The 27,732-nt window shown below is 38.4% G+C and overlaps 1 protein-coding gene across 1 annotated transcript in view; it reads left to right on the top strand.

Moving 5' to 3' along the window:
* Positions 1–27,732, top strand: part of magi2a (membrane associated guanylate kinase, WW and PDZ domain containing 2a) — a 326,057-nt gene that overhangs the window by 187,194 nt on the left and 111,131 nt on the right. Inside the window, exon 3 of the mRNA XM_037695758.1 lies at positions 23,799–23,918. Within this exon, the coding sequence (XP_037551686.1) occupies positions 23,799–23,918 (120 nt within the window). The remainder of the gene's footprint in view (positions 1–23,798; positions 23,919–27,732) is intronic.

Here is a 27,732-nt window from a genome sequence, read left to right as displayed (position 1 = left end):
AAGCTATAACACCACAGATATGACTAAATATCATGGAATGTCACTGATCTGAATATTTTTAAATCTAATATTAAAACCTTTTTTTTTATTATTCAGTCAGACTTTTAATACCTAGTTGCACTCTGGTGCAGTGTTTTTGTATTGACCTTATTGTTTGTTTTAACTTTTGTATTTTGAAGCACTGTTTGTTGCAAACTAAACTTTGGGTCAACCTCATTATTTGCCTATGACATTATCTGACCATGACAAAACAAAATGTTTAGATTTGTGTTTGTATAGTAAAGTTTGCTTTATTGTCCCTTAATGTTCAGTGTATTCATGTAAATTTCAATGGAAAGTTTCCATCCATCCATTATCTTTACTTGCTTCTTCCTTTTTGGTCACGAGGTCACTGGTGTCCATATCCAGCAGTCACTGTGCGAGAGGTGGGGCACACCCTGGACAGGTCTCCAGTCCATCACAGGGACATATAGAGACAAACGAGACAAACAACCATTCACTCTCTCACTTACACCTACAGACAATTTAGAGTTACCAATCAGCCTAACATGCATGTTTTCGGTCTGTGGGAAGAAACTTGAGCACCCGGAGAAAACCCACGCATGCACGGAGAGAACATTCAAACTCCACCCAGAAAGGTCCTGGGCCGTGATTTGATCAGGCGACCTTCTCGTTGAGAGACAGCAGCTCTACCAACTGAGCCACCATGGACAGTTTTCGATTCATAATATTTACAATGTTCAGTCAGGTCATCTGGACAGTTTCTCTTTTTTGCTGAGACATGACGCCCTTCATCCAAAGGATTTCTTCAATCGGAGGAGCCACCAAACAAAACTGAATCTTACAAACAGAATACTCCATAGTGGGAAAAAAAACACACAAAAAACCAGTTTGCTGGAGATAAGATGACCTCCGGGGCCCGCCATCTCCCCCATCAACTCCTCTGAGACAGTCATGCCAAAGTGGTTCAAAACATCAAATTCCATGCTCAATAATCCAGGTAAAAATCCAATATTCAGTCAAGTCATCTGGACTGTTTCTCTTTTTTGCTGAGACGTTATATTTAATATTTACCCCAGCTTAATTCCCCATGGAAAGTTGACTGAATTTTACCGGAAAATTTTCATCCCTTTGCAATTTAAGCGACAACCGAAGTTGTGTAATTTTTCTACTGTATTACTATTGTTTGAGTTTTTGTATGGAACAAGTAGTATCACAGCTACTTGTAATAGTACTTAAAGTTTCTTTTGCTTGAGGTTACATTGTTGCTAATGTCTCTCTGTTACATATTTTAAGCCTATCTTGTGCTGACACATGTATCAAACATGTACATTGCCTTTGTCTGCTTCAGAAGTGTGACTCACAGCCTCAGCCTGTGTGCAGCCTGCTCCTCAATCGGCCCGTCATTAATCCCAACACATGGCGGCAGATTAATTCATGAGGTTTTCCAGCAAGTGGTAGAAGGAGAAAGGTTAACACAACAGGAATGAATCACTCCGCCATTGTTTCGTCACACTCCGCTTTTTGTAGCTGCGGCGATTTGACTGCCACTCAGAAAGTGTCCTTTAATCGTGCTCAGAATGGACTCATTTTGACCTCGCCCTCTGAGCTCAAATGCTGTGGCGTGTGGATACGTTAAATATATCTGAACGTTATCAAGTGTATTTAATGAAGGCCCTGCCAGATGGTCCTGCTGGTCATTTCACGCTGCTGCGTCTTTTATAGTTATACATTATGACCTAAAACGTATTTCAGCGCGACAGCAGGAGCTGCGTGGGTAGTAAAAGAAATGCTTTTTTTTTTTTTTTTTTTTTTTTTACGTTTGTTCTTTTTTCCAATCCTTAAAGTTTCTTTCTAACTCATGGTAAATGGACTGTACTTATATAGCACCTTTCTATCTTATCGAGATTCTCAAAGCGCTTCACACCACAATCTGTGTCCTCATTTACCCATTCATACAGCACTCTACTAGATCTCTACAAAGCTAATTGAACAAATCATTCTAAAGAGATTAATCAGAGCTTTGCGATCACATTCATACACTGATGGGACACACATCGGAGGCATCGAGGGGTTCAGTATCTTGCCTTGAGACACTTTGACATGTGACTGCTGGTGGATTCGAACCCCCAACTCTTGCATTGGAGGACGACTGCTCTAACCACTCAGCCACAGCTGCCCCAAACTCATCTGACCTTTATTGTAGAATCTTAAATAAAGCAAAATACTTTATGTAAATTTCCCAAAAAAACTCACATCTCCATAGAATAAACACGCAAAAACTACTTTAGACACTAACTATGTTCACATGCACATAAGTAAACAGATAAAACGGCCATTCGGAATAAAAATGCATCATGTAAACGCCCCATTCGGATTATTCTTTGTTGATTCAGCTCAATCCGAATAAATTTGTAATCAGAATGAGAGGGGTAGTCTGTGCTGATTCATAATCTGAATGGTGTGCATATAAACACTTAATCTGATAATTTTATTCTAATCATGGACAACTGACCTGACTGCACATGCGTGTCCTATACCTTACGTGTTTCTGCCTGGCTAGATGTTAATATGTCAGGGAAGCAAAATTGGCCAGTGAGCGACACGACATTTCTACTAGAAACTTTGAAAAAGCTCAAAATTATATGTATTACCTGTAGCTCAGTCAGAGAGTGCAGTAACGTCTCCACCTAGGCCTGTCACGATAACTAATTTTACTGGGCGATTAATTGTCTCAGAAATTATTGCGATAAATGATAATATTGTTTGAAATTTGACAATAATTAGTCATTATTGTCAAATTTAAGAAGAAATGTTTAATTTGTTTTGAGTGTAGTAGCTTTTTTCGACAACTGGTTGACTGTTTGAACCAAAGGATGGATAGTGAGGGCGCGAGCAGCGTGTCTCTTTAAGAAAAATGTGAGGGAGGCCCCTTGACGTGACATGGGTTGTCTCTCTTTCCTTGTTTTTGGTTCTCAAAATGTTGGGCGCTCGGTGTGGTTTGAGCTGTTTAATATAGCATTTTTCACATGAAGCTTTTAATAAAAATAAAAAAAAACAGTAAACAAGTTCTCAGCTGCTTTTTGCAGAGGAAAAACAACTTTTTAGATGAAGGCACGGGTTTCAACCGTGAATTTTGGAGCTTTGACAAGAGTTTTTTTTTCCCCGAGGTCGGACAGTTAGCTTAGCTCGTACCTTAGCTTCTCAGCTTAGCTGCTTTTAACGATCCCAAAACACGATTTTGGATAGTTAAAATTAATTTTAAAGAGATTTGGAGGGGTCAGTGAAGAGCACCGGAGTTGAGCCTTTTGTCATCCAGTGTCTTCAGTAGAAACAGAGAGACACGAAAAGACGATAAAGCCGATAAATGAAAATGAGGTTGATCATTTTAATTTATCATGCGATTATTTGATTTATTGTTTATTGCGACAGGCCTATCTCCACCATCATTAAAACCTGGCATGGGTCCATTTTGGGCGCTCAGGTTTGTTTACGTTCATCACAGAAGTTGAAGGGAAGTAGAACTTCTTCTTCTGTGCTTTTTTTTAAGGAGAGTTTACCACTCTGCGCACGTCAGTACTTCTATTCTGAATAAAAGCCCGCTGCATGTAAATGCTCGTCGTGAACGGATTGTGCCCATGTAAACAATGCATTTAGATTATTTCAATCTGATTAAAGAGTTTTGTGCATGTAAACGTAGCTACTGTAACATCTTATCAGGACTATGGAAACTATCTGGAAGTGCTCATGGACAAATCTCACCGTCTTGTCGTCCATGCATATGTACTTATCTACGTTGCTTACTGTGGTAGATTTTTTTTTTATATACCTTTTAGGACACGGTGTGAGAGCTTTTTTTTAAAAATATACTTCTCCATGTTGTCTTCCCTTTTTCTATCTAAATAATAAGGGCAGTGTTTATTAGAAGCTGCAGCCCTTGTACACTTCCGTTCATCTTAGGACGGCTGTATGCAACGTAATCTCGCTGTATTTAACTGTGCAATGACAATAATGTTTATTCTGATTTTTATGATTCTGATTAAAGTTTTTAATGCTAATCTAGCCTACTCCAACAATACACACATAATATGGCCTCAACTAATGGTTACTTTATTTATTTATTTATTTTTATTAATAGAAAAAGTCACATCACTGGTTTCTAAATTCAAATTTTATATAATTTATTCCTCCTTTTAAACGTTCAACTGCTAAAGACTCGTAAAACTTGTAGTTTATTATATGTAGGGCAACAAAATACATGAATATTTCAAGCTAGAAAAGTGGAACAAGGCATTATTTGGCAATTTCCTAAAAATATGTAGGTTTTTTTTTGTAATATGCTATTATTATTTTATATTTTTTCCTCCAGTTGTGTACTCAAGCAACATATTGCATCATGCTTGATAATATCTAAGCAGTTTTGTTTAAAAGTTATATAGATGTCATCTGAGGTATAAAATACTAGCACTGTATAAATGAAGTTGAGCTGGCAGCTTTAACACATCTACCTTTGCTTTCTTGCTCAACCAGCTGTGTATTATTTCAAGAAAGTTTGATCTCCAGACTGAAGGTCCATTTTATTTGACTTTTTCTTGTATTAATAGGCACCTGAGGAGAATAAATAATTTCTTGAGTGTTTTGTCTGTTCACTTTTGTCTGGAGTTGGAGCATGGCAGATTAGTGTATTATAAGCAGAAATATAAAGACTAAACAGTTGAATTATTTCTTATCTTGTTCCAAATATTTAGATACAATTTTGTTAAGTTGTCAGGATAATTATCTTTATTTTGTGTCTTGACTTTAAAATTTGGTCTTACCCTTTGAATTTAGGGGCGGTAATGCACTTTTGTTGTTTGAAAAGAACCATTTTTAAGGGTAAGGTGATCAGTCTTTGTGATGAAAGCGGTTTGAAATGGACTTTCAGGTGTAAAAATATTTTTTCTCCCAGTAATTTATGAACTGTCAGAGCAGTCACCTAGATTTACTGAAAGTGCTTCCTCACCTGAAGAGGTGAGTGATCCATCCATTGATGTTTTCTCAGGTGTTATTGCTCCTTTCCTCCTTTCTTCTCCACAATTCTCTCCATTTTTATTGTCAAAAAGCTGCTAACTTCTCCCCGTTGTCCGTCCATCCATCTATCCCTGTGACTGCGCCGCTGCCTTTTGATTGAGTGCTTATACATATATTGTTCATTTGATTGACTTCCTCTAATCACTTCACAAGTGGGAGAAATTAATCATTCCAGAATTACCCGTCATTTGCATTCTGCGCTGGGAGTTCTGGCGGCGCTGATTTTAGAGCATCACGTTGGGCAACAAAGCCAGTTGGAAAGGTGCAAGCAAAAATAAATAAATAAACTGAGAGCATGGAAAGGCCACTCTGCTCACAGCCAAAATACAAAATAAAATTTAAAAAAAAAATCAATGAGGCTGGGTATTCAACACTAGTCTTTGGTTTTTACGGTGGCCCATAAAAAGCCTATTGAAAAAGTATATATGGCATGAGATGATTTCTCTGAGGGTGAAATTGGATTAAGCCTTGTGTAAAACCGAGTCTGGCCTTTTTCCTCCATGTCTCTCCTCCTCCCGTGCTCGAGTCACCTACCCCTCAACCATTAAAACTCTATAGGAAGAGAAACCTAATTACATGGCTGGAAGTGGCCATAGTGAGCACTATTAAAAGGATCCAATTAAAGATTGTGCGGCGCTGGCAGCAGATTTCTGGTGAGGGATTATTTGTGGAGGTGGATTTTGATCTGTCGAACGGACAGAGCTGGCTGAGGAATTGTCGATTGGTGACAGTTTGGAGGGACTTTGGAAAAGTTCACATAATTGGATTCTAAATTTAATGGACACTTGCATTGAAAATGCGAACGGGATACAGTGACAGTATGGAGGAGATGGTATGGGAGGGGAAGGGTGGTGAAAATGTGCGCTTTGATTTAATTTTAAATGCTTTAAAGGTCACTTTCCAAAGAGGATAATGTATTGTTAATGTGGAGGAATTTACGCTCATCCTGTGCTTTCTGCTCTGAATTTTTATTGATAAAACATGTTAGACTAATTACTGCTAAAACAACATTTTTGAAAGCTGGACAAAGATGTGAGATGAACTTCTAAGGATAGATGAACATAATTGCTATCATTACATGAACTAAAGTACAGTTAAATATGGTACACACATTACAACAGGAGCCAAACAGTTACAAATCACAAGGAAAAAGCAAAAAACAAGCCCAATGTGTAGGACTTGAATGCAGGTTCACATGAAGCAAAAGGAAGGCGGATTGTCTAGCCAAAATAACAATAAATAAATAAATTTACAGAAAAAAAAAACAAGAAGTTCTGAGTCAAAACAAACAAAAAAATCAGACAAAATAACAAGAGTTAAACGGAGAAAGGTGATTTAAGTTTGTTGATACTATAAATAAAAAAAAATTAAAAGTCAAGATTAATTATATCAAAGTCCATGCTCAAAAATCCAGGTAAAATATCCAACAAAGTTCAGTCAGGTCATCTGGATGGTTTCTTTTTTGTTGAGATGTTTCTTCTTCATCCAAAGGACTTCATCAGTCTGAGGAGCCACTCAGTCCCACAAGCAGCACACTCCCATTGTGGACCAACCAGTTTGCTGGTGATAAAATGTTTAACTGAGCCCTCCCTCTCCCCCGTCGACTCCTCTTAGGCAGCCATAGCCAAAGTGGTTCAAAACACCAAATTCATGCTCAATAATCCAGGTAAAAATCCAACTAAGTTCAGTCAGGTCGTCTGGACCTGATCTTGTCACCAGCAAACTGGTTGGCCCACTATGGGAGTGTGCTGCTTGTGGGACTGAGTTTGTTGTGACTCCTTGGACTGATGAAGTCCTTTGGATGAAGGATGAAACATCTCAAAAAAAAAAAAAAAAGAAACTATCCAGATGACCTGACTAAACGTTGTTGGATTTTCTACCTGGATTCATGAACTTTGATGTTTACCACTGTGACTATGGCTGCCTCAGAGGAGTCGACGGAGGAGAGGGCAGGCCCTAGAAACCATCTCATCACCAGCAAACTGGTTGGTCCGCTATGTGAGAGTTCTGCTTAGGGGACTGTGTTTGTTTGTGGCTCCTCATACTGATGAAGTCCTTTGGATGAAGGATGAAACATCTCAACAACAAAAGAAACCGTCCAGATGACCTAAGTCGAGATGAATTAGTTCAAGCAGGCAAAAAGTCAGCGTCAGTCCCACATAGCATGCTTTTTAACTGAGACATTGTTGAAACCGTTTTGCTGCTATCACATCCTTTATTTAGCTGTTTAACTTGTAAAAACGAATCTCCTGTACCTCCACAGCTAGCTCCTTATGGTCATAGACAAGTCTCTGCCTCAGTATAGGTATTTATTTACACTTTGGTGTTAAATAAAGACTGAAAAGAATGGGGCTGTGCTGAAGGGTTAGTCACGTCTGAGACGGCTTGTGTCCGTGCTCACTCTGATAGTTGCAAAGCGTCACTCAAGCAGTCGTTGCCAAATATAATTATGACGCGTCACGGTACATCTGACTTAGTGTTGTCTGAATGCAAGATTTAGTATTGGAAAAAGCAAGATTTGTTTAATTCAATTCAGTTTATCTATAAAGCACCTATTCAATACAAAAGTCATCTCAGGGCACTATACAACAAAAGTTCATTCAAGTCAGATTCAAACCCAATTACAGTCCATTCAATCCAGTTAAAATGCAATGCATTCATGTACAGTACATTATGAAATGCCAATAATGTTATTTAGCAGATGGTGTCAAATCCTCACTTCAGCACAATCCTTCATCCTGAGCAGCATTTAGGCAAAACAAACAACTCTCTTTTATTATTTCCTTCATTAAAAGAAGATTAAAATGTCGACTTTTGCGGCTCTTAATTTTTTCACAATACCTAAACATTGCATTGACATATGCACACCTAAACGATTATATATAGTCTGACGGTATCAGTTATGGGGGGAAAACAGAAACCATTTCAAATCTTTGCTTTTGTAATGGTGCTCTCTGTAGATCAAACTATAAAGAGGGGCCTTTTGGAGGCGGTCTTTACGTCTCAATTTCACTCTGAGCTGCTGTGGGTCCAGTAACATGAAACAGAGGGAAGGTGATGGCATCGTGAGATAGCTCACCCTCTGGTATTAAAAGGCCAAGATGTCTCAGTATGAAATGATTACCACCATGTGGAGTGTGGTGATTATTCCAGCTTCTGTGACCCACCGGGCTGTCACTTCAAATCCTTCACCTGAGCAGGAGAGGTTGCACACAAATTGGTTCTTGTGACGTTGCACCTGTTGACACCTGGGGGGTGGATGGCAGAGTTAGAAGGGATGAAATGAAGGATGAAGGGTTGGATGGGATACACGTTGTTGTGGCGGCCAGTCTGAGCCACCGTGATAAACATCCATGACGGGGCGTTATAAATGAGTAAAAGCAACACGGGTCGTCCCAACGGAGAGTGTCATTGTTTGTTGTAATGCGCTCGAGCCATCGTGGCCCTGGCTGAGGGGGATTAGGCTGACACAGCAGCACGTTCTGATCACGCCACATACACCCCCTGAAAAAACAACAAAAAACAGCAACCGCTTCAGGGCCACAAATGAATGACATCAGCTTTCCACTAATCTCTGCATATCTTCTCTTCCCGCTGCTTCAACCTGCTCATTGTTGCGTGCATGCAGGGAAAAGATTTGAGCCTCTGCAACTCAAACTAGTAGTTTTGGTGAATTCGTTTCGATCAAAGTTGGATGGTGTGATTGTTTTCTCAGTTGCTGTCTGTTGGAGGACTCCTCTACAACTCTGTTTATGAGGGTCTTTTTTTTTGCATTTGAACTTTTTCCACCTCCACCAAACGTGACTGCTTTGATTCCCTGGAAGATGTGATCAGAAGCAAGAACAACGACTCTCCTCCGGTGGATGGATGAGAGAAGAAATAAAAGAAACCAGAATTGCAATGAAAGGATTTTAGCTCGTTTTCAGGTGAGGGGACGTCGGCATTAGAGGAGCTCACTCTGCTCCTGTTTTCTGACTAACCGATTTCTTGATTGCATCCTTTTGTGTGGGTAGGTTGTTGGTTTTTTTCACTTGGTGTATTTATTGTTTCAGCATCCTCTATGGTGCGTGTGGGAGAACACCTCATTGTTAGCTTTACGTGTGCCAACTTGAGGGATTCACAACTGTTTCTTTTCCCAAATGCGTAGAATATAGAACGTTCTTCACATGAAAACACAGTCATGCGTTACCACCGTGCAATCAGTTGGGCTTTTGAGCTGGAGGCTGGATACTCAAACAGCATCGTTTCCTTCTTTGCTTTTGCTACATTAAAATAATCTAATGGACATTTTCTTGAATGATTTATGATCTGTTTGGTGCAAGAAATACAGGATTTACATTAATATCCTGAAGCCAGTGCATCATACCACATTGTTTGTTTTGCTCGAACAACAACCTACAATGTAATGTTTAGTTTAGTACCCCATGAACAAATTATTCTGTAAAACTAAGAGCCTTTTTGTAACTAATGCAGGAGCGAAAGAAAAAAATCATTTAAATCATGGCATTCCTCCTTATGCATATCCCCCTCCACCTTTTATCCAAGACAGCTAAATTACATTCATCTTAAGACGATAAAAGTGCAAGTTCCTTTGGTCCGACCTTGTAAATGGTATTACATGCAATCTCATACAATATTATAATATCTGTTAACAAGTGATGAAGCTGCACGGAAGGTTTGCTCCTTACTTGAGACAACTCAGCAGCTACTTGTTCAGAATTTTCCAAATGTGCAAATATGATTGTGTCATCTGCATACGTTAAGATGCCAGCATCATCACACACCTCTGGAAGATCACTGATGAACAAGTTGAATAATAGTGACCTCAGCATTGACCCTTTTAGTACTGCCAAGGTACAGAGCCTCAGAGAGGACATCATACTAGCAACACAAGCATACTGTGTACGATTTGTAAGATAAAACTTTTGCTATTGTAATACTCAACGCATTGTAGTTTAGTAGAAGTAAAATAAAAATGGGCAGCTTCCATGGAGTGATTTGTTTTGAAAACCAAACTGCTTTGGTGAAACCATCGACAATGAAACCATCCATCATTAGACAGTGGTGGAGGCCTCCATGTCCAATCGCCACCTTGTTGCAATGTTGTTATTGCTAGTATCACTCAGCCCTCTGTGAATAGCAAGCGACCATCAGAGCACTAACGGTCATTCGTTAAAATGATGGTCCTCCTTTATCATGTGAACAGCTAGTTTTGGATGTCACCAGTAATCTGGTTGTTCCACTATGAGAAGATGCCGCTTATAAGACTGAGTTTAGTGCAGCTCCTCAGACTGACGGAGTCTTTTGGATCAAATATGAAACATTTCAACAGTTTTTTTTATATTCATTTTTATATTGTTGTTTTATGCATCCGTCCAGAGGACCTGACTTAACTTTGTTAGATTGTATTTTTCTACCTGGATTATTGAGCATGCATCAGAACAAATTGCTTTGGATAGTGTCATTTTCCTTTAAATGGTGGGTTAGCTGATCAGAAATCACTTTTTAGGACTTTATAAACAACAGAGTACTAATATCTATATTGTTTTACTTATTGTCTGCCTCCTGATTTGTCAACTGAAGTTGCCACACTTTCCGTTATTACTTTATTTAAAATAAAGTTTATGTAGAGTCTAAGACATCTTTGTTTTTAAAGGATTATTTTTTTATCCCCAAATGTCTAGCTTTTTTTTTTTTCTAATTTCTATTTCAACAAAAAGAAAAGTTTTAACAAGAAAACTTGAGTGAGGTTAAAACAACCAAAAAAACATAGGCATAATACTGCTAGTTAAAGTAATGGTGTTTTTAAATATGCTTTTTAAATAGTGTTCAGTGTCTTAATGTGTCTTGTGCATTTTTAGGAAAACATATTTAGCATTAACAACAAAAAAGGTTGAATCATGTCATCTGGACTTCGTTTTTTTGTTAAAAAGAAACGTTTCGCCCCTCATCCAAGAGGCTTCGTCGGTCTGAGGCCTAGCCATCTGGTATTACCCAGAAGCCACCCTGACTCTTGTGTTTGTTGTTATATACCTGGATGACTGAGAAAACAAACTTTGTGTTTTTGAAACCATTAGTGAAAAGGCCAGACTTCAGGGGTATCTGAGGCAGGCTTGGAACACAAGAGTCAGGGTGGCTTCTGGGTAATACCAGATGGCTAGGCCTCAGACCGACGAAGCCTCTTGGATGAGGGGCGAAACGTTTCTTTTTAACAAAAAAACGAAGTCCAGATGACATGATTCAACCTTTTTTGTTGTTATATACCTGGATGACTGAGAAAACAAACTTTGTATATTTAGCATTGTTTAATTGATTTCAAGAAAAATCTACAGTGAACGTTTCATGAGTTCATGTTGGTGAAAACAAAAAGCAACTTCAGTTAGTCATTTTAAAGCACAACTTTCACCATTGCAGTTCTTAGTGCAAGCTTTTAACCTCAATAAATGTCAGGTATAGAGAGCACAATGGACTTTACAATAAAAAAAAAAAAAAGGTGCTTATTTTCTAAACAGTTTATATCATTTGACTGCATTTGAATCATTTTTAACCCAAATAACTTTAACCACAATTTCAGCGTTACTTTATCACATCACAACCTATTCATCCTATTCAACCTGTATAAATAAAGGATGAATGAATGAATGAATTCTAATTAAACGCTATTACTTCTCACTTTGCAGTTTCTGAAGAATGTTTGCAGAAAGTGCACATACAATGGTTTAGTCTGCAGGATGACTCGAGGGGAGTGCATTTAAATTAGTGAGAAATATACAATCAATCAAGTTTAGGGAATTCCCACTGGGAGATTGTGGTTGAGCTAAGAAGCAGTTAAACTGAGCATCAGCAACCAAGATGTCCGAGTATTTTGCTTAAGTTAAAAATGAACCATTTACTGAAAGGTAAATTCATCAAAACATTTAACTATTAGAAAAGCTCAATTTTCACAGTTCCTCAATTTATTTTTGCTTGTTTTTCCATTATATGTAGTCTGGAAGTTGCCGGTTTAAATGGTGTTGATAGTTTTGGTGTATTCATTTCTTTATGTATTCCCCTTTCTCCATCTCTATATCAGTTTATCAGCCGGCCTGTCTTTCTCTGCTCCTCTCTTCGCTCCTTGGGGGGAATGAGACGGGCATCAATATCTCTGGTTGCATTAAAGCCAGTGCACCTAGCACCTTCTGGAGGGCAGAACCATTAATGGGATTCAGGGGAGGCCGGCAGAGGGCCAACAGGCAGTGCGAGTGTGGCTCCAGCGCCTGGCTTTCTTCAATCTATCCCACATTACTGGATGTCAATAGGAGGTGAAACAACACAGTCATTCTCACTCAACTTGACTGAACCTGAATAAACCTGAAAATCTCATTTAGTGTGGTGTCACATAAAACATTACAGATTTTTTTGGTCGGACTCCAAGAGGGAGATCCTTCTAGCTGCCAACTTACCAAGAAAACTTCAATGTGATTCAGCCGCAGAGCAGCAATAATAACTTTCGTCTTTAGCTCAGCGAAAACAGCAGCATCCCCTGGACTCCCCCTCTCACTATACTTTATTACTCTATAAATGGTACGTAATCACCCTTTATTAAAATCCTGCCTCATATCATAAGTGAAAACAGTGAATAAGCACATCACGAAAAGGCAAAGTGCAATGAAAGCAGCTTTCTGTGGTGTGCTGCCACACTTTGCTGTCCTTCGTTGGTCTTTTTGCCCATGGGCAGAAGGCTGAATGAGAAACTAATCCATCTCGCTAATGCAAAGGCATTACAGCTGCCCGTCACTTCCTAATTGACTAATGGCTGGATTAGAATGGTAACAATAGACTGTACTGACACCGCCAGGGTTTCAGGGTGTAAAAGAGCAGGACCTGCCTAAAACATCCAGCCTGAAACAATTGTCTAGAAAACTAGCCTGCTGGAACGATATGAGAAAGACACTCTGCAGACTTTATGCAGTCAGTAAGCAAGATAGTCGTGTCTTGAACTCTACACCTCGACTTGACAGGTTGTTTTTTTTTTTTTTGCTGTTGTTTTATGAGCTGCATTATGAACCTAGAGCCTTCTGTTTGTGCTTCACCAGCTTCTTATCCAAGAAATGTTATAATATAAGTAGACATTTTGAGTGGTTTTAATGCTTGCATTAAAAGATTATGTAAGAAGAAAATTCAAAGCAGAAATGGGATGAATTAACTTTTTGTTTATACGGTTTGTCAAATAAAACAAACTAGGCTGAAATTGAACTGAAAAGCAAGAATGGAGTAACTGACATGGAGCCTCATTTTTACCCCAACCCCATTTTTTTCTTTCATCCATATTCTATAACATATTAAAAATTACTTTAAAAAAAAACAACTTCACCTTAAATGGATTTTACTATATGTTGTATTAATTTTGTGTCAACCATTAAATTGCAAACTTTCACAAATTCCATCAATTTTGACAACATTTTTCTAAAATATAACAAGAATATTTTTAATTCAACAGATCATTCAGTGTTTTATTAAAGTGCCTAAAAATCTGCTTGTAAATAATATATGAATGTGTATTACAAAAGTACATTTTGTACTCATGCGTGAGTAAAAAACAGGTTTTACTTTTATGAAAGTGCTTGAAATATACACTTTAAGGACACTTGTATTTCTTATAGAATGTCTTTTTCTTGCCTCCAACCTGAGAGATAATATGAGAACCAGCCAACCGTGTGATCTGAGAAGCCATCATAATTGACTGCAACAGAAAAAGCCAAACTGCGACAGCCAGAACAATCAAGTCATATCAATACAAAGAGAAAGCAAGCTAACGTTAGCTTAACTCATTCACTAGAAAACTCATTTTTAAAGCCTGTTTGTGTTTGACAAAACAGTACTTCATCTAGCTACCTAACGGTCACTAATGGTGTCCCACAAGGCTCAGTTTTAGGTCCCACTCTTTTTAAAATTTATGTAAATAATGTAGGTCTAAACATTCCTGACACATCCTTGCTTCTCTATGCCGACGACACTGTTGTTTATTGCCGAGCTCACACAGTTGCCAAGGTTTTCCAGCTTCTACAGTCTGCATTCGACATCATTCAGTCTGATTTGTTCTGTCTCAAGCTGGTGCTCAATGCAGATGAAACCAGCGGGACGTTGTTTTCAAACAGAAAGTCTGTGCCAGCAACTCTTCCTCCTATCTCATTCATGCAAGGCGTTCCTTTTGAGCTTGTAGCTTCTTACAAATACTTGGGAATTTTGTTTGATGCACATCTCTCTTTTAAATCACATATCAAAAACTTGATAAAGAAACTGAAATTAAAACGGGGTTTCTTTTTCAGAAATAGATCTTGCTTAATAACTCTGAAAGCCTGAAAACTTGTAACCGCTACCTTCCTACCGGTCATTGACTATGGTGACATTATTTACATGAATGCTCCTGCCAGCTCCTTGCAGATGTTGGATGCTGTCTACCATGGCGCGCTAAGATTCATAAATGGTTGCAACTACCGTACCCATCACTGAACTCTGTACTCCTTGGTCAGTTGGTTATCATTATCTACACGTAGGCTCTCTCACTGGTTCATTTTCATCTATAAATCCCTCCTTGGTCTGCTGCCTTCATACATCTCCTCCCACTTGTCACGTCATCAGTGCAGTTACAACGTGCGCTCTCAGGGATTCATTACCTGCAGCGTCCTCTCAGTGCGGATTGAACTTGGAAAAAAGGCCTTTTTCTTACTCAGCTCCTGCAACTTGGAACATCTTGCAACAGGAACTGAAGTTGTCCACCTTAATTTCTTTAGGGGATTTTAAACATTTGATAAGGTAAATTAAAAAAAATCAAAGCAAATATGTAGTTGTTTTTAGTATTTTATCATGTTTTACGGCACCCTGATTTATTCTTTTATAACACTACTTTTATTTTAACTGCATTTTTACTGTAGTTTATTGTTTTTGTTTGTTGTTATTGTTGTCTGTACTTTATATGTTCGGTCTGGAGCAGGTCCCTCTTGTAAATGAGTTCTCGTGGGTCAATAAGTCTAGCCTGTATAAATAAAGGCTAAATGAAAAAGTATGTCCTAACAAAACTTAATAAAAAACATAATTCACATTAAAGATACTGTTCTGCTGTACACTTTTTGCCTAATGTTAAAATTTCAGCCATTCTAAATGCATATTCTGAGCTCTAACACATATCGTGAGATTTTTCAATGTGGTATGTGATTGTTCATGATGTCAGTTTACAAGGTTTGACAAAACTGACTATAATACTCTCTTATTTCACATCATAAATGAGCTTAGTGTACAACTCTGGCCTGGAAAGACTCAAGACATTTCCATTCCCTCATGGAGCACTAGGCCTTTTAATTAAATTTGCAACTTAAGTAACTGAATTGTAGCATTTGCTAATGTAGCTGACAGGATGTGACTGAAAAATATCAGAACTTTAACAAGTATGTAGTGAACCTGATCGTACGTTACTACTACAAGTACGTTCAAAAAGTTGTTTAGAAATTTCACACAAAATTGCTAATGTGAACATAATTTAACCATCCACTCAATAGTTTTGACAACGTCTAATTGTCCCTGAAAGCATTACTAGAAACGGATAGTTGTCATGGCAACCAACGCAATTCATTTACTGTATTGCAGCTTATTCAAATCAGCGGCTGTTTAGCACAAATCCAGCCGCTTTAAGTTTTTTTTGTTTGTTTTTTTAAAGAGATAAGTCCAAGTCATTTCTTATACAGATTTTTTTTTTTTAATTTATGATATTAGTCCTAAATATTAATCATGCCTTATTTCTGGTCTTTGTTTCCATACAGTCAAAGAGGTGTACACACTGAGCCAAGTTTTTGTCGGACCACGTCGTTTCTTTTGTTTGTGAATGCCACTGTGCAGCTGTTTGGGAAGGATTAGTCTGAATTCTCGTGGTGTAATCTTTTCCCGGGGCTGTGCGCGCACACTTTGTCTCCATATCATAAACACACAGAACAATCTATGCGCTGTGATGCTTTGGGACATTCACCGAGAAGAAATCCCGGCTTTCAAATAGAGGCCGATCTCTCTGCTTTCCAGAGATGCCCCCTCGTCGAGCCTCTCCACGCTGAGCTCAGATTCTGCTCAGGTCACAGCAAGTTCACTTAGTAACTGGGAAACGGACCACATAGGTCGTGAGTTGAATCTGGTGCATTTTATTAACAAATAAATGACTCGAAGGTATTAATGGTGGAGCAGGACCCCTGGCGTTAACCAAGTGTTCGCTGTGTCGAGGGCGTGGGAGCCGATTGTGTCATGGCGGTGTTGTAGTTTACTGGTTTGTACCTCGGAGCAGCAGGGCGTCTGTGGGCTGCAAGTGCTGCCGCCCACACTACAACTAAATCTTACTCATCCATTACTCTGTTCATTCACCTTCAATACGAGAATATTACTCCTCCCTCTAAGTCTTTGTTTCTTTGACTGAGCATTTCTACAAGTTTACAAGTACCCGTGATGACCTTCTGTTTACCGCTGCAGTTTTCAGCCTCCTCTTCTGCTTGCTTTGTTTTGCAGTCTTTGAAGTATTAAAAAAAAAAAGTATAAAGGTGGTTTTATACTTTTGTTTAATAGAACATCTGCAGAAGCCTCGGGAGGGTTTTAAATTAATCATAGCTTATCCTGTCGTCTTATCTATTTAAGGCGCCACTGAACTAAATCATGCCGTATCGGACCATATCATAGTTTAATTATGAAGTTGGACGGCAACTTTAAACTGGGTTCATTCATCTATCCCTGCTTCGTTCTTGTTTGCATTCCACTTTTCTTGTTGTCTACTTACTTGCAGGTATTGCACTGCTATAATTTAGAATGTCTGCATTTTTCTCTTGATTTTAAGTATAAATATAAAAAGGATAACCACCAAAAATTAGACTGAATATAACTAGTATTCCTTTAAAGACTGCATATTGGCTGCAATCTTGTATGTAGAAATTTAAGCAAAGAGCTCACATGATCAGGTAATGCTCAAAGTATGTGATAAAGATGACTATCTGCAACTAACACAACACATTTTAACTTACCGTAAATTTCGCTGTGCAAGTCACAGTTTATTGCATAAATTAGCATGCCTGCGACTTAAACAGCGAAGTGACATATTTGTTTTTTTTCCTCATATTTATAGCTCAATTTTTGGCTGAGATCTGATGATTTCATTCATTCTGACATGGGAAATATTGAACAATACCATTTTCAGCCACTAGAGGGCCCTCGACCTGTATGGCAAGCCAAGTGACTCATTAATAGATAAAAGTGGCTATTAATGAGACACTTGGCTTGCCATACAAAGCCACCTTCGTCTCATTCTGGAACTCCTGAAGCAAACGTCAAATCAGCTGCTTTTTGCTGCATCGCCCAGATGAAATGCAGCTAATTTGACTATTTAAGTGCATTTATTAAGTAAAAGTTTAACTGAGACACACCTTTATTATAATGTCGAGCTAACAAATAATTGTTTTTAGGTGGTTATCTTTAGGGGCGCACCAATTGCAGTTTTCTGGCCGATCACAGATTTCTAAAAAGTCTGACCTGCCGATTCTGATTTTGTTTTATAAGCGACACTGTCGGGTGTTATAAGGTCACAATGCACCTTCTATTTTCTAATCTTTTTTTAATGAAAAACATACCCTTGAACAATATCCTAGAAACAATACAAACTTGTTTTAACTGGCCATGAGGTAGTGCTCTGAAATATGAAGTTCAGACAATTGTTGTTAAAACTGAAAATAATCAGTAAAATCGGTTTCTCATGCAAGTATCAGCCAATTTCCCAAAATTAAGGAAATCGGGGCCGATAAATCGGTGCACTCCTGGTTATCTTATTAAATTTTGAAGAAATGCACAGCGAATCGTCCCTCTACGCGTTCCCACAGCCGCAACTCGGCTTTTGAAATTCAGCTGATTTGACCGTCTAAGTGCATTTATTAAGGAAAAGTTAAACTGAGACACACCTTTACTATAATTTCGAGCAAACAAATAATTGTAAGTGTTAATCTTGTTAAATTCTTGTTAAAGTCCTCCCGTGCACGCTCCCGCGGCCGCCATTTGGCAGCCAATTGATTTTTGGCACACTAGCCCACGTTTCCGGGTTGTCAGAGGTGACGCGTAACAAACACAATGCATCAGTGGTGACGCATAAGAGATGTGACTTATACGGCGAAGCAACATATTTATGTTCTTTTTCCACTTTATTAGACATATTTGGACTGATGCAACTTATATGGCAGTGCAACGTGTACGGCAGCAAGTACGGCAATATCTCTAAAACTGATTGAGTTATAAATTTTTCGTGTTTGCTTAGGTTGATTTGCTGTGGTGGCCATATTGAATTGTGTTAGGTACATCCAGCTATCACTTTCTGTAGGTTTCAATGAAATCTCTTTTTTTGTTGATTACATATTTTGCTAACAGTTAGACAAACACAGACACATGTATCATTACCTGAATTTTGGCAAAATGCTTAACCAGTTTTCATGCATTTGCTGCAGGGATTTTACTCCCTTGTTTGTACATCATAAATATAAATTGTAGCAGAGAGCTGTGCCGGCTTTCAGTCACCTTTTCTGGCACTCCTGAAGTGATCCAGAAAAGAAACAAGACATGACCCCCTGCACTGTATGTCGACAGCTGATTGACATTGTGGTTGCCTCCTTTTAAAAATCGTCCTCCCCACTAAAAGATGCTGCTAAATATAGTTCTGTCACATCAAAGTCTTTTTTGTGTGTGTGCTTGCTGCTCAGATTGTGAAGAGGCTAATCTGGAGGGCACACACACAGACAGACACAACCAAGAAGCTTTTCTCTGAGGAGCAAACACATTTAAACAATCACTTTTCTACAAACACGCTTTCCTTCGCCTCATTTGCTCCTATAAGCTTCAACAAATCACTTTGCATGTTCCAATTTCATGTTTGCACTGCAAAGGTTATTGTATTTATGCAGCAGATGGTGGATTTGTGTAAGAGTTCTTCAATATGACTTCTGACTGGTTATTCTGAATAACTGTTGCAGTCTCAATCAGATGGATTTTAATCAGCCTCCTTTGGGTTTACTTTGTCCATAAAAGCAGCAGTTTTTCAAATTAATTAACAAATTAAACAGTGGACTAGTTCAGTGGCCTTTATGTCTACTGTAATGATGGTTTTGCCTTTTGTTTTAAAGGAATAATAAAGAAATGGCACACATGTACACAAAAATAACAAAGAAATAAAACAATTGGTTCTTTAACCCCCTAGATTAGTGGTTTAAACATCTAGAAGGTGTTATTGTCACACACTGAAGAGAGCTACTGCAATAAAAAAGAAACATCCATTTTCAGACTCATTGGACCTTAAGTCATCTAATATAAAACTCTGATTCTTTAAGTCCAATCTGTTCCGTTGAGAAAAAGGACAAACTGCATTATTCAGCGTTCGAGCTAAATTTTGCCCAAGTTTTCCAAAAGTGCTAGTCTTCATCAGCCTCATGCTGGTCTCCATCCATCATTTTTAATGACTTGCTTCCCCTCAAACTGTGAAAGACTGACAAGAAATTGTGGGTTTTGGGAAGTTTGTTTCAGCTTTGGAAAACCAGTGTCCTACTTTAAGCCCAGATCATTTTTTGTTACAAAATGTCAATTTAAATACAGTATTTGTTTTCAAATCAGAACAAACGCTCATAAATCAGGCAGCATATAGGTCCTGACATATAACATTGTTATTTATTGAGCATAAATAGTGTCAAAATGCAGAATCATAACAAAAGGTATGATTAATTGCAGAACTATCAATCAGGTGCAAGTAGAACAGCATTTAGAAGTACCGGTAATACCTCCAAAAATTGTCTTTTAAAAATCATTGCAGCCTCTTTGGTTGTGGTGGCAAAATGTTGGTCAACTTTTCTTTACAAAAGCCCAGTTCAGACCTGTCACTAACATCCATCATCAATCTTTAATTGCAAGTGGAAAGCTCTGATTGGGAGCATTCAGACCTAGCACTTGCATGCATACCCCCAAAATGTTTTGGTGATCCTATACGAATTACTCACTCTTGTTAGGATAATTTACTATTATTCTTTCAATAGCTCTTTTTATAATGGTCATCAGACAAAGGCAAGGTCAGACGACTCTTGCAGCCTCCTTGCTTATTTGGATGAAAGGCTCCATGCTTATGCAGCACTCTGATCCAGACAAAAACAACTCTTTAACGCGCACACATGGTAATATGACATGACATCAAATATAGCATTTGACTTTAGTAAGTGGAAAAACATCTGTGATATTTCACATTTCCATGAACTCTGTGTACAGATACACAGCCATGTCACTCTGCTGTCTGCTGACAAGGTCTGATGGTGCTGTAAAACTTGCAATCATATTTTTGTTATTTAGTACACATCTATTAATAGGCTCAACTACTTAACAAGTGTGATAGATGAGGAAAGGCACCTAGAATGATACAGACTGCTCAGATTGTTGTTCTGTGATTGGTAGAGCGCATTATAGTATACAGTGACCACAGTGGGTCCAATCAGCACCACATGTGAATATGTGCATTAGACCCAAATATTACTTTTTTGTCTCATCTATCTAAAGGACATTGATTCAGAATACTTATGTTGAGGTTCTTTTAGGCACATCTTAACATGTTTTTTTATATATATCTTGTGTGATTCCTTTTGTATGTTCCTTTGTACTGAAACCCTGGCACAACGATTTCCTTCGGAATCAATAAAGTGCTTATCTGATCTGATCTGATCTTACAAAGTGGTAAGAATAATCTTTCGTAAAAGGAAACGACATCAAGATATGGCCAAGATAGATGGACAAGAGATTAGCTTTTTTAAGATCAGTTCTAACTGTTGGCTACCTCTCACTGGAAAACTCCAGACAAGCAAACAGCAAAACATGTCTGCTTGTTGCTCTTCTGAAGTCATATTGACTTCATTTTGAACCTTATTAAAGACTTCGTATTTTTTTGTAATGTGTCACAAAGCGGCGAGGGAAATTAGGCAAACCCTCTGTCCATCTGTTGGTCCATCTTGTGAGTTGATAAAAAAAAAAGTAACGTGCAGACTTCCATTGCGGTGTATGTCTGCGTCTAGACTTATACAAAGATGCAGCCATAAAGATTGATCTATATTGGTTAGGGTCACCATTGACCACCCACTGGCTTCGCCAGTGCACTTGATGTAGCAGTGTAACTCCTACCCACCTGAATATCTTGCACCTAAAGCATTAAAGTTCACTTACATTCCTTGTTCTGTTCCTGTCCAGAAAAACACTCATCTTGAAAACTAAAAAACATTCAGTATTCAAATCCGGGAGATAATGGCATTGCACTTGTTATTATTACTGTTTATCTATTACAGTTTGAAATAAAGAAAGAAGTACTGTATTTTCTGCCGTGCACGTCGCACCGCCCTATAAGTCACATCAGTCCAAATATGTCTAATAAAGTGGGAAAAATCCATAAATATGTTGCTTCGCCGTATACGCCGCATCTATTATGCATCACCATTGACGTGTCACATTTGTTACGTGTCACCGCTGACAACCCGGAAATGTGGGCCGGAGTTGTGCCAAAAATTGATTGGCTGCCAAATGGCGACTGCGGGAGCATGCACGGGAGGACGTTAACAAAAATTTTACAGGATTAACCCTTAAAAACAATTGTTTGCTTGAAATTATAGTAAAGGTGTGTCTCAGTCTAACTTTTGCTTAATAAATGAACTTTGACCGTCACATCAGCTGCATTTCAAAACCCAATTTGCGAAAGCGAGCACACTCAGAGGGACGAGTCCCTGCACATTTCTTCGAAGTTTAACAAGATAAACAGCTAAAAACAATTATTTGTTTGCTTGACTTTATAGTAAAGGTGTGTCTCAGTTGAACTTTTACGTAATAAATGCACTTTAATGGTCAATTCAGCTGCATTTTGCCTGGGCAGCGCAGTGAAATGAAGCCGATTGATTTCATGGTTGCGCCAAGTAAGCTGGATGAAGGTGGCAGTCTATGGCAAGCCGATTGTCATTAATAGCTACTTTTACCTGTTACATGATCCAACGGCATGCCATACTACTTGACTGCCATCTAGCGGCTGAAAATGGTAGTGTTCAATATTTTCACTCAGAATGAATGAAAATGGTCATATCTCAGCCAAAAATTGGTTTATAAATATGGGGGAAAAAAATCATAAATAAGCTGCTTCGGCGTATAAGTCGCAGGGCATGCAAATTATGCAAAAAACTGCGACTTATAGGGCGAAACGTACAGGACTTTATTTTTCTAACATGATTGAATGACTTGTGATCAAACAGGTTTTTGAATCTGAACATTTCCCCCTTTAAGGAAGTTACTGTGTTGTGTGTACTTAAGTGCTAAAAATGAGAAATGTTCAACCTTATCTTTCTTTCTCACCCCCAAGCATCTGTCCAGTTAGTAAAAAAAGTGGACACGACTGGTTAAATGTTAAGGCTCAAAGCATAAAGTGTAAATGCAGTTTATAAGAGAAATGGCACAGAAATGTCTGCAACTGTCCTGTAAATGTTGCCTGGTTCACACCCCACAGAACCTGAAGACTATTTCAACCTTTTATTCTTCATACTGGTCCCTTTAGGGGTAGAAAGTTGAGGAGAGACGGCCAATTCGGTTCCTTTTCTTTTTCTTTTCGTAGTGAACCAAAGAAAACAATTTCATCCTGTCTAGCTCTTAAGTAAATGTACTAACCCAACCTCGTTCAGAACAGCATTTACAGTTAAATGTGCACTAATCAGCATTTATTTAACAAATGCTTTTCTTCAAGCAGTGATTATTGCACACCGCCAAAAAGCACAGAACAAGATTTTTACCTGTCTGTGTGTATGTGTGTGTGTTCCTTTAAGCAAAATATCTCATGATCCATTGGACGGATTGTAATAACACTTGCAGGATGCAATTATTTGACTTATCTCGTCAACCAATTAACTTTTTGTAGTCAACCCGAGTCAGGATAGCTGCCACAGCCAGCTTTTAAAAACAAGAAGATGGCACCCATTCAACTAAAATTTGGTGATGTAGTAGCCGAGACTGAACCTCAACTCATAGTCTGAGTATAAATACATTTGCCATTCTCTGTTTGTAGTTTACTGCTTATCCGTTAGCAAAGCACCACCTGAACCACTGGTTGGGTTTTAATGAAACCTTAACACGCACAATTGGATACTATTAACAGTATAGCTCTGTGAAAGTCTACCAAGTGTTCTTTACAGCCTCTGCTTTTAGTTTGAACAACGCTCTCAGATGTGAAAACCCATTCAGCACCTCAAGAGTGGAAGGTGTCATCACCACTGGGATCCGTTTTAACTTTAATCGGCACACGGTTCTGAAAAAGTGCTCAGGAGTTTGGTTGTATTGCAGTTTAGCAAGGTAAAGACTCCCACACACATATTCTGGAGGAAAACTAATGATCATGTTGGTAAATTTGGTTTCAAATGATCCTTTTACAGGGTAAAACATTATTTGACATGGTGTCACTTCTATGCAAATGGACTCCGTTTCACCTCTGGGTGTCCAAATTGCATCACTTTTTATTTCCTCCATTGGGCAGAAGGACAAAGAGGAATAAAAGGGGACGTTTAATGAAAAGAGCAGAGTCAGGGTCGGTGTGTCTCATCACGGCCAAGTTCAGATTTCTTTATAAGAAACGCGAACAAATTCTGATCTAATTCTGCTTTGATGCACTGACGCCTCTCCTTTTACGTTTGCAGGCACCACCCGGCAGCCGAAGGAGGGAGAGGTCCCAGGCGTGGATTATAATTTTGTGACTGTTGACCGGTTTATGGAATTGGAGAAAAGCGGAGCCCTGCTGGAGAGTGGAACGTATGAAGGTGAAGGATTTCGTTAAGTCACGCTTCACGTGGCACGTGATTGCTGTCATTCTCCTTTGTGTTTTTTTAAGGGACGCATGCGTCATTTTGACACATCAGACATTTTCCTCTGAGTGAGTGGCAGCAGTTTGAATGAATGCTTATCGCTCCATGTCCATACACTGCTCCTACGTCTCTGTGCATCCATCTTTTAGCTCTGAGGAGAAGTGAGTGTCATTAGTCTTGAAGGACACTCAAAGGAATCTTCTGCATATACTGAATGGAGGCAACACACACACATGCACACACACAGAGTATCAGTGTTGTCTTTCTTCTGTCTCCGTCCTTGAACATGAGCAGCTCTTTAGCCTTCTAATCAAAACAAACAGGCAGTTTTCCCCTACTGTGGTCAGATAGGCTCAGCTTTCTCCAAAATGCACCTCGTGGTCTACCTGAAGACGTCTCTGCAGACTTCCAAAACGCAGATAGCAAGTAGTAACACTAAACTTTACAGAGGAAGAAACAGAAATTGCTGCAGCTCAGTTTAATCATTTTGCCATAAGGTTTGGTCCAGGTGGAGATGGGAGCAGCTTTTTTATGTAGGAAGAGTTTCTTCTATGTTGATTTGGCCATAGTTTAGTATTTTATAAGCATTGACTGATTTTCCAATTAGACATGCAATCTCAATAACGCAAAAGTTGTAAATTGTGTTAAATGTAGATAAAAAATAAAAAAACTATAATTTTCACATCTCATAAACTCTTATTTTATTCACAATGAAAATGGTTGAATGATGTTTAAGTGTGTTTGTACCACCTTTTGAGATAATGTACGTAAGTAAAGTTTATTTATAGAGCGCTTTTCACAGACGTGAAATCACAAAGTGCTGAACAATAAAAATCAACGTTAAATTATACAAAGAATTAAAAAAAAGCATAAGAAGCACAATAAAATCCTGACATAAAAGCCTGGGAGAATAAAAGTGTTTTCAGTTGCTTTTTAAAAACCTCCTCAGAGGCAGCAAAATGAAGCTGCAGGGGCAAACTGTTGCACAGCCTTGGGCCACCAAATAAAGTAATGTCATTTTGAATTGGATGGCAGCAACACATCTCCGAAAATGAGGCTGTATAAAGAAATCAATGTAAATTCAATTTTTAAGGAAAAGTAGTACGAATAATTTGATTGTTCTAGCAGAAATGCTCATATTCAATTTTTGGAACAAGTTTCACAAAAAAAGTGAACCCTTTAATTTACTTTTTCAGCGAAAATGTTTGGTCTTGCTGTAAATGTCCATTTTACAGCCAGCTTCCCTAATCCATCATTTACATCCTTAGTCTTCCAAACATGGCTGCTGAATCTCAGTTGTGTATAAAATATGAATATATCCACTGTTTACCCCTTTATTAATTCAGGCAATCTTTTGAGATAGTTTCATCTCAAGCGAGTATTTTTGGTTCCAACAGCCAAACAACCAGCTGATATCTGGATAAAGTGGTACCAGAGTGGCAACGCTACTTTGTTGGTCCTAAAACAAAGAATTTACAAACTGAGAACTTACAGCAGGACTGCTAGAAATTCATGTTTGTCACCAGGAAGCTTTAGCTGTTTCTATGTGCATCAGATGACTTCAAAAGTTTAATTAGCTTTTTTTTCATACCGCTTTTTTAACACATTATGAGTTTCAGAAAGAATGTAATAATAAAAACATGTGAATTCTGATGTGCATCATTCATAACTTTACTGGTGATCCATTCCTCATTCTTCTGGACTCGGGGATAATAGTTTTTAACTTTGGCTAAATGCCTTTCAGGTCATGCCGCTGCCACAAGACATCTTCTATAAAAACCCAAACTGATCATTCACTTTTTAAACCAACAAGCTACTGTATGCTTTACCCACCAGTGTTTGATAAATAACATTTTAAAACCAGAAAAGTGTGTTTTGAGTTTTCTAAAGTCTGTGCAGTGCCACATACCACAGTCTGTGAGGTTCCACAACTTCTCCTCCTCCACCAAAACCCTCAACACTGGCTCCCCTCAGGGCTGTGTGTTGAGCCCTTCCTTTTCACTCTGCTCACATATGACTGCACGCCGCCTACCTATCCAGGCTGTCATATTGTAGAGTTTACAGATGATACAGCAATGGTTGGATTCATTACAAACAATGATGAGTCTGGCTACAGGTAGGAGGTTGAACAGGGCTACCTGCATCATGAAGGACTCCACTCACCCAGCACACTCGCTTTTTGCCCCGCTCCCCTCAGGAATGAGGTTAAGGAGCATTAAGTGTAGAACCACTAGACTGAGGAACAGCTTCTACCCTGAGGCTGTTAGACTCATGAATCTCTAACCAGAATAATCACTGTGAAAAATCACATCATGCTGCTGCTGATCTGCTTCATGTTGCTGCTGATCTGCTTCATGTTGCTGCTGATCTGTTTGTTTCATGTTGCTGTGTTCATTCGTGCTCATCTGCTCACACAGACTCATGTTCGTGCTGCTGTTTGGTGTATTGTTTTTTATGCTACAAGTGCTTAGTGTATTTTTAGTTTAATGTTTTTCTTAGTTCATATCTTAGATATTATTACTGTTTTTATTTTACATTTTATACTTTTGTTGGATGTAACTGAGACCCTGTGTAAACAATTTTGTTCCACCTCATGTACCACATGTGGTGTGTATGGCAAATTAAGAACCTTGAATCCTTGAACCTCCAGATGTAGGAAGAGGGCCACCTACATCATGAAGGACCCCACTCACCCAGCACACACAATTTTTACCCCACTCGCCTCAGGCAGGAGGTTGCAGAACCACTAGTATGAGGAACAGCTTCTACCCTGAAGTTGTTAGACTCATAAATCCCTAACCAGAATAACCACTGTAATGTCACTTTAACTGGTGATATGTGATTTATTTGTGCTGCTGATTATCCCTTCTGCTGATTTCTTGCCTTTAAGCTGCTGTACCCATCTGCTCATAACAGACTCATGTTCAGGCTGCTGTTTTATATACTGGATTATATTACATTATTATTGTTTAGCATACAGTATATCTTAGATCCTTGTATACTCTTTATTTTTATACTTTATGCTTTTGCTTTTTTTGGGTGTAACTGGGACCTTGAGTATACAATTTTGTTCCACCTCATGTACCACATGTGATGCAAATGACCGTCAAGAACCTTGCACCTTGATGTTTGTATTCCTGTGTTAAACCCATAAAATAACTATATTTAAATAAACTGGAAATGCATATCAAAGCCCTTTTTATTTTTCTACACACAGTTTCATATGTGTACCTTTACGAACACATGCAGCTAATGTATTGTAACTATCAAAACAATAGATAGATGTTTGAGAAGCATTATAATGATAAATTGCCACTGCAAAATAAACTAAATTAGACTTATTTTGGTACCTCACTCACAATACAACCATTAACTAATAAATCCCAATCCCCAAATGTAAAATTGTCACTTATTCTAGTTATAGGAGGCTGCCCAGAAAGAACAGAAATCATAGAAAAATCTTTACAAAAAATGTTAAGTCTATATTGATCTGGTGACAGTCGTCCCTGCAAATGCCTCGCTGAAATATTGGCGCTGCAGCTTTACAGAGATCACAATATATAGGCGACTATTTTTCCATGTTTAACTGTTGGCACACGGCAGTGATCACATTAGCACCATAAGCAGTGACACAGCTGGCCGATGAAACTGTTTGGTAGTAGATGTCCTACTTTAGTCAAAGTGTATACTGTCTAAGGTCTTTGTTTCCAAACATCGTACAACACTAAATGACCCACTGCAATGTATATTTTCATAAATAAAATCACAT

The sequence above is a fragment of the Nematolebias whitei genome, chromosome 22 (assembly GCF_014905685.2).
Source record: "Nematolebias whitei isolate Nwh7 chromosome 22, NemWhi1, whole genome shotgun sequence".
NCBI lineage: Eukaryota > Metazoa > Chordata > Actinopteri > Cyprinodontiformes > Rivulidae > Nematolebias > Nematolebias whitei.
Note: the sequence above shows the minus strand (reverse complement) of the source record. Positions and strands in the feature narration are given on the sequence as shown.